Raw genomic sequence first — 7,243 nt, 5'->3', positions numbered from 1 at the left:
CCCCCCCCCCCCTTCAAAATTGTTTAGTGTTCTAGGGCAGAGATGCCTTCTGCATCCTCTAGATAAGTTGGCAGGGTGGGAAACACAGGCAGACATTTAGTCTTTTCTGCCAAAAGAGTTTGTTCTTAACTGAGAAAACTACCTCCCAGCTGTATTAATGTCTTGTGGCTCTTCCCTTTCAGTGCCTGAAGACATACACAGGACACAAAAATGAGAAGTACTGCATATTTGCAAATTTCTCTGTAACTGGTGGAAAGGTTAGTGTTTATTTGAGATACTTTTTACCATTGTGCAGTTTTTACTGCTTTTCTCTGTAGAAGAAACAATAGTTTGGGGATGGAAAGCTTCTTTGGTGGGTCCTGGTTCACAGGTGCCATGGTGCAGTGGGAGAAGGGGGGTGTCCTAGGAAAGTCCCTCTGAGCACCTCTGTGTCTTGAGGTGGGCCTGCTGTCCCACTGCAGGCTCCTGCCAGGGCAGCAGTAGAAAGGGACTTTCCTGCAGCAGGAGATCGGCTGCTGGTGTATCCATTTGCCATAGCCACGCAGCACTCGGCCATCAGGTGGTAGGTTGGTGTGTTCTGGTTGAGAAGACGCAACAAATCAGCAGAGATTAAGTCCTAACACAGAACCACCTTAGCACTTTTTGCTCTGTTAGTTTTCGTCCTCCAGCATATGCTGGGTGGAGCAAAGCTTTCTGCTGCCTGTATGCACTGAATAGAGGCGGAGAGAGAATGAACTACATCAAGCAGTCATATAATGTTATAAGTTCCCTTCCATATGCTGACAATGAAATGTTTACTGAATAATAGCAGGTAGATATAGATGAGGAGAAAGGTTAAAATAACTGTGTTTTTTCTCTGCCCTTCCAGTGGATTGTGTCCGGTTCAGAAGACAACCTGGTTTATATTTGGAACCTTCAGACAAAAGAGATTGTACAGAAATTACAAGGACACACAGGTGTGGAAGAGGATTTTGTTTTTATTGATGGAATATCCCTCATGTCAGCTTGTAATGAGGGCTTAGCTTGAACATTTTCTCTCTGTTGTTTAGTTTTGACTGTCAGACCCATAAATTCTTGACTGGCTGAAGCTTAATTGAACCGTAGGAGTTTGCTCCTTTTTATGAAGGGTTTTTTTTATGGGCATTGCAAGTGTTTATTCTTTCACTGTGAGAACTTGGACATCAGCTTATGAAAGAGATTTCCTTGAGTTCAGAACTAGTCAAGATATTTAAGTGACTCATAATATTAGTGACTTTGAATTGCCTGTTAACACCTTCTAAAGCTGCAGCTCTTGAAAGGATAAGGACTGGTGTGGTCCTGCTGTTTGTAAATGTCTGTATGTATGCATGCCTGTTTTTGAAGGCAGAGTTGAGCATGTATTGAGATGTCACCTGATGGGTACTTCAGTCTGAATCCCGTAAGAAAGCAACACTTTCACTGTACTGGCTAGAAGGAACTGTGCTGTGAAATCTAAGCATGTTTATTCTTTTGCAAGACCATTGATTTGGACTGTTAAGTGGGGGCAGTGGCAGCAGGTTTTCATTTTAAGGCTAGGGCAAGGCTCTGAAGATGAAGTGCTATCTAAGCATTGAATAGGATGCTGGAAATGCCTTACATGGAAAGAAAAAACCGAGCTGTGTTTTTATTAGCTGTGTCTGACATAATATGCCAAGAGTTTTGCCTGTGAAGTAAGCAAGAACTAGAATCTAGAGCATTCTCACATTTTGAAACCCGTCAAACATTTTCCAACTACTACTCTCAATTCTTTTTTGCTAGTGTTTCCTCTCACAGAGAAGCAATAGTTGGAAAATATTTATGAATAATGTGTTTGTAATTCTGCTACAAGGAAATAGTAACTTGGCTATGCTGTTTTAAAATGCAGTAGCAATACACATTCATTTTCAGAAGTGCCTTCTATGAACCAGATTTCATTGCTGTAAATAATGATATTTGTATATCTTTTCTTTTTGCTTAGATGTTGTAATCTCAACAGCTTGTCACCCAACAGAAAACATCATTGCATCAGCGGCACTAGAAAACGACAAAACAATTAAACTGTGGAAGAGTGACTGTTAAACGTTCCAGTATCACTTTAGAGACTGTCAGGAAAAAAGTTTTTAAAAAAAAAAAAATAAAAAACCACATGAGAATAATAAATCCAGTTTGGCAGGAAACCTGAAGAGTATTTGATAAAGTGGTTTCTGTTAGTCTTGGCCCAAAGAAAACGTCTTAGCTCTATGCTAGAACTGGGCAACGTGGTGAAAAAAAAAAAGATGCAGTGTCTCCTTTTCTTGCCTAATCTTTTGGCAGACAAGTGGATCATTCTGACATCGCGTTAGAAGTGTCAGCCTTGTATTGGACACCCCAAAGATACTGTACTTTATGGTGGCATTACTTCTGGGCACAGTTGCTGCTTAAGGAAGAGCTGCCAGTCTACTTTGTAACAGTAAGTTAAGTCACGAGCCTAGAGATGTGTGGAATTTTTTTAAATGTCTAATTTTTTATTTTTTATTTCCAGAATGTAGGTTCTAGTCTCTTGGGAAGTTTCTGTATTGTTTTAAATAGGAGTACTGCATCTTTAAGGGTGCTTCATTTTAAACACTCAGCTCAAACTTCGTGACCAAATAAAACCATGCAGTTCCAGATTTCCCTCTTCCTGCCCCAACTTGACTCCTGTGGTGAAATCTCCTCTTACCTTCTGTATAGTTGCTTACCTCTTGTTACGTGTGTTTAATAGATGCTGTTCTAGAGCAAAGTTACAGTTCTTCTGTTAACCATTAAAATGAATCCTGCTTGTAGTTGTTCTCAGCATATTTTAATTTTTTTCTCTTCTGGTTATAAAGCAAGCTCACAGAACACTGTAAAGTTATTTCAATGTAAAAAGGAAAAACCCAGACTTTTGTATCTTGAAAATCCATTGTATGAAACTGTATTGATAATGGCATGACTCTGTATCTATTTCAGCATTGGTATTTCTTTCCCTTTTTGTCATACCCATGTGGTATTTACACATCCAAAAAGATACCGTATGCCATAATAAAATAAAAAGGTGGGATTTTATGTCTATGCTTGTGGTAAGAGTGTACTAATATGAAGTGTCCGTGTCCAAAGAAGCCTCCCTTAAAAACACCTTTGGAAGGAAGTATTTCTGTAGCTGCTTCATTGAGTGAGGAGGGGAGGAGGAGGAGTGGTGTGGTACTTCACCTCTGTTGTGGAGAGAGAAAAGAGGAGCATAACTCAAGTCAAAATTTGTTTAAAGAAACTCAGAGGATTGAACTGAAGGTGTCCTCAGCAGAGGTAACATTAGTACGAACCCTCACAGAGACCTTTAGCTAAGGGGAAAGGAATCCTGCTGCCCTCTCCTTGCAGAATGGGCAGGGCAGACTGAGTGATGATCCAGGAGTTAGCTTGTGCTGGTTAAGAATTGCGTTGAGGCACAAGTTTTATTGCACCCAAAGGGTTCTGCTGTAAGGGGATGTTTTGTTCCCGGTGAAGCAAAAATCCATTTTTTTGGTATCAGCCTCATGTGCTTGATAATAACTGAAAATCAATTCCAGTACAAACCTTTTCTCTAGTGGCTGCTCAGAGACTGCCTTGCTTTACCCTTAGCGAAGAAGACAGCTGCAAGACATGAGGTATAGCTTTTCTTTTTAAAATATAAAAATAGATTTCATGTTGAGCTTGTGCTAAAATGGCTATTAATAATATCACTGTCTTTTGAGTTTTTTCATTACGCCCAGGAAAGGACACTCTGTCTCTAGACTTAGTGAGTGTTACTGCTGAAATAATCAATTTCTTCATGAGGTTTTTTTTCAGTGTTTTTCTCATAGGCTGATGAAACTTTTCAAGTGCAAGATGTGGCTGTGCTGCTTTACCAGTGTGGAGAAGCTGCTATATTACTCCAGCAAAGCATTTTTACATAGATTCAGAAATGTTTTGTAGCATAGTACTTCCTGGTAACTGTGTGTGAGTGGCTTTGCTTGCCCAGCTGGGCTGTGGCTTTCCCTGCTCTCTGAGCCAAAGAGCTATGGAGAAGGGAGATGGTTTTCCTGCTATCAGGAGGAAATCTCTTGATCAGGGATATTTTCCCCCAGTCTTTTCCCCCAGACTGAAGAGCCCTGGCGTAAAGGATCTACTAGAAAGCTGTCCTTTGTAAAGGTTGTGTTTAAGTCCCTAGTATCCCACCTGGGAGTAATGCTGGGGCCTATCTCCATGAGCTCTACTTAGCTATAGTTATATCCAGCCTGGCATGTCAGTGGTGGTTTGACGGCTGGGATTAGCTAATCTTGTAAAGCGCAGTACTGAAAACAAGGTTTGTGCGATGGCTGGGCTGGCTTGCCCTTGTGTAGTAGGAGAGACGTAGCTTTGCTTGTGTTAGGTGCAGGCTTATAGCAGCTGGAGCATGTTTGCAACCTGCTGAGGGGAAGTGAGCTATCATCCTGGGCCTCTGCTCTGCTGGGTGCTTTTAGGGTGAGGGAAAAGGAGAATCTGGGAGAAGAAAGAAACCGGAGATGGTGTTTTTAGGGAATCCCCCCTAAAAACACCCACAAAACCCAAACGAAAAACATGGTTAGATGCCACGAAGTAGGTGGCAGTGCCTTAACCGTATGCGTGTTGTATAGGCCACTAGGGCCTCTTCCATCCTTATCAAGGGGAGTGCTAACCTTCTCTCCTTTCATACAACACGCATTCGCGTCTACCCCCTCTGCTATTTAAACCTCCATCAGTCCGGTTCTATCACAGATCGAGTGAGAAAAAGTTCTCGTTTCCTTCCTTCTCAGTTTGATATCGCCTTCCGATCCTCATAGGAAATTTTTACTCCAAGTCCTCTTGTGAATAGAAAAACCCTGAAAACCCCGTGAAAATAGCACAGACGTGCGGTTTTTTTGTCCGCTTCTTAATGTATTCATCACTCTCAGCCAATCAGAGCGCAGCAGCCGGATTCTTTTGGACTGCCCCCTGCCGTTGTCGCCGAGCCCCCGCCCTGACGAACGGGCTCGCTCCCAATCAGCGGGCGCGTTTCCCTGGGGAGGGCGCTTCTCCTTCGCCTCGCTAATAGCGGCAGGAGGGCCCGAGTGCCCGGGTTCGAGTCCCGCCTCGGGCTGGGGCGCGGAGCGGAGCCGGGGCTGCGGACGCCGCCGCTGCCGGTGGGTGGTGGGGCGGGGGCGGGGGCGGGTGCCGCCCGCTGAGCTCTGCCTCTCGTAGGGATGAGCTCTAAAGCAGGATTTGCCGGCGAACCCGTCTAATCTGCGCAGGGTTTAGCCGTCTTTCTGGGTATCCCGAAGGTTTAAGTGGGAACACGAGTGTATCGCGGGATTTGCTAATCAAATTTTTCTCAGTCAGGGGAGGAAGGCCTTTTCCTAACGTGTTCCCGGTGCCCCTGAGCTGATAAATCTCTCAGAATTGCATCAGAGCTAATGACAAGTTAAAAGAAACCTATACTGGCTCCAGATGTGGAAGTGGTCAAAGAGGTTGGGTTTGGTTTTTATTTTTTTCCTCCTTTTCTAAAGGTCTTTTTGCCTTCTGCATCCCAAGGGAATAAAACCAAAACAAATGTCTAGCTAAATCAGCACCGGCAGCACCTCAAACCGGCCAGGGGAACTGGTTCGGGGTGACGTTCCCACTGGGGTGACCCACCCCAGCATCTGGTCCCACCGACGGTGGATTTAGTGCACCGTGCCGTCCCCTTGGCGTTCCTGCGGCTTCCCGCTCGGTTCCCTGCGGAAAGGGCCAGCCGGTGCCACGTGCCGCTCACGTTGGAGCTGGATGAGGCCGCGGAGCCAGGTGCTGCGCCCAGAGGTGTTGCATGGCCCCGGACCCGCCAGCTGTGCAGAGCTGCTGCAGCGCTGCAGCAGAGCCCAGGCTGCTCCCGGCTGCCCCTTCCAGATACCGAGGAGTTTATTAAGGGATTAAAAGTTAGTTTCCCCTCCTTATTGAATGCTCTGATTTATGCATGCGTTTAAATCAATCCCATTTCCTGCGTTTTATCCCTTCTCCCCAAGGCTTTCAGGCTTTGCTCTGTTAGACGTTTGTTATAATCACATTGTTTTGAGGCAAGCGAGGCACCGTGGGTGGTTTAAGTGATTTGAATAAATGAGCTGCATTACTTAGGCACTCCTCCCAGGTGCTAATTGCCCTTCCTAAGCTGTAGATGCCCGTACTTGGACAAGATTGTGCTGCCTCCCAGTGAAATATTAACGGGCATAACTGCTAATGAAGATGCTCTGCGGAGACGAGGTCCAAGCCCCTGTCTGGCAGAACAGGTGCCCACGATCTGCCCGGTGGGCTGGGGTGCCCAGGATGGGGGATTTCAGGTGCTGCTAGCAGGCCATTGCTGGATGGGCTACATAAGCAGATTATTTTGTCATTTTAATTTTTTAATCCCATGCATTCGGTCGTGTTCTCTTATTAGTAAGCATTAGCTCTCTAAGTCCCATTAGCTCCACTGAGACCTGGGGCTTTGCTTGTGGGGACAGCGATGGAGGAGCCAACAAAGGTCTGGGGACCTGATCCTGCAGCCAGTGATGTCCGTGATGCCCCATGTGGCTGTGGGTCTGATCCTGGCCCCGCAGGATCGGAGCCATCACAGCTCAGTGCTTTCCACCGCTGCACTCCCAGCCCCCTTTCCCAAGCCCCGAGCAGCTCCGAGTGGGCTCCCTCCAGAGCCGATGCAAACTTGGGGCTGGCCCCGTTTGCCCTCTTGCTGCTTTATTAAGGCAACTGTTTTCTTGTGCATAAATGCATATGTTACATTCAAACCCACCTCTCCCTCCACCAGGTTTTGCCTGTTAACCCTGTGGCCATCCCCAGGGCGGTACTTTGCTAGAGCATCTCAAGCCTTGGATTTACAATTAATTGACTGCTTCTCTTTAATAAAATTATTCCTGCCCTCTTTAAATAGCACAATATGTCACAGAAAGCCGGTGGGTCCATTTGTGAAGATGAGGCAGCTCAGAGAGGAAAAAGAGGAGGAAAAAAAAAAAAAAGTAAAACCACACATCTCCCCAAACCCCTTCTGCGTAATCCAACTGAATTAGAGGATTTCGAAGTGGATTTAAAACTAAATCTTGATTAGGGAGAATTTCTCTCCAAGAGCTGCTGCACGGTAGTATTAATGGGAAGTGATCGTGGACAGAGGAAATAGGACAGAAATAACCGAGGGTAGCACATACGCACTCACGTCTGTGCATGAACTGAAAAAATCAGAGAATTTCTCAAGAGGCAAAGGGAGAAATTAAGCATC

General features: G+C 45.3%; 1 protein-coding gene across 1 annotated transcript in view; it reads left to right on the top strand.

Annotated features, from left to right (window-relative positions):
* The window catches only part of WDR5 (WD repeat domain 5), a 13,020-nt gene extending 9,960 nt beyond the window's left edge, over nucleotides 1-3,060 (top strand). Inside the window, exons 11-13 of the mRNA XM_010570811.1 lie at nucleotides 183-257; nucleotides 869-956; nucleotides 1,976-3,060. Of these exons, the coding sequence (XP_010569113.1) occupies nucleotides 183-257; nucleotides 869-956; nucleotides 1,976-2,076 (264 nt within the window). The 3' untranslated portion in view covers nucleotides 2,077-3,060. The remainder of the gene's footprint in view (nucleotides 1-182; nucleotides 258-868; nucleotides 957-1,975) is intronic.
* The last annotated feature ends 4,183 nt before the right edge of the window (nucleotides 3,061-7,243 follow it).

The sequence above is a fragment of the Haliaeetus leucocephalus genome, unplaced genomic scaffold (assembly GCF_000737465.1).
Source record: "Haliaeetus leucocephalus isolate CR32 unplaced genomic scaffold, Haliaeetus_leucocephalus-4.0 Scaffold306, whole genome shotgun sequence".
In the NCBI taxonomy this organism is placed as follows: Eukaryota; Metazoa; Chordata; class Aves; order Accipitriformes; family Accipitridae; genus Haliaeetus; species Haliaeetus leucocephalus.
The sequence above is the reverse complement of the archived record's forward strand: the minus strand, read 5'-3'. Positions and strand labels throughout refer to the sequence as shown.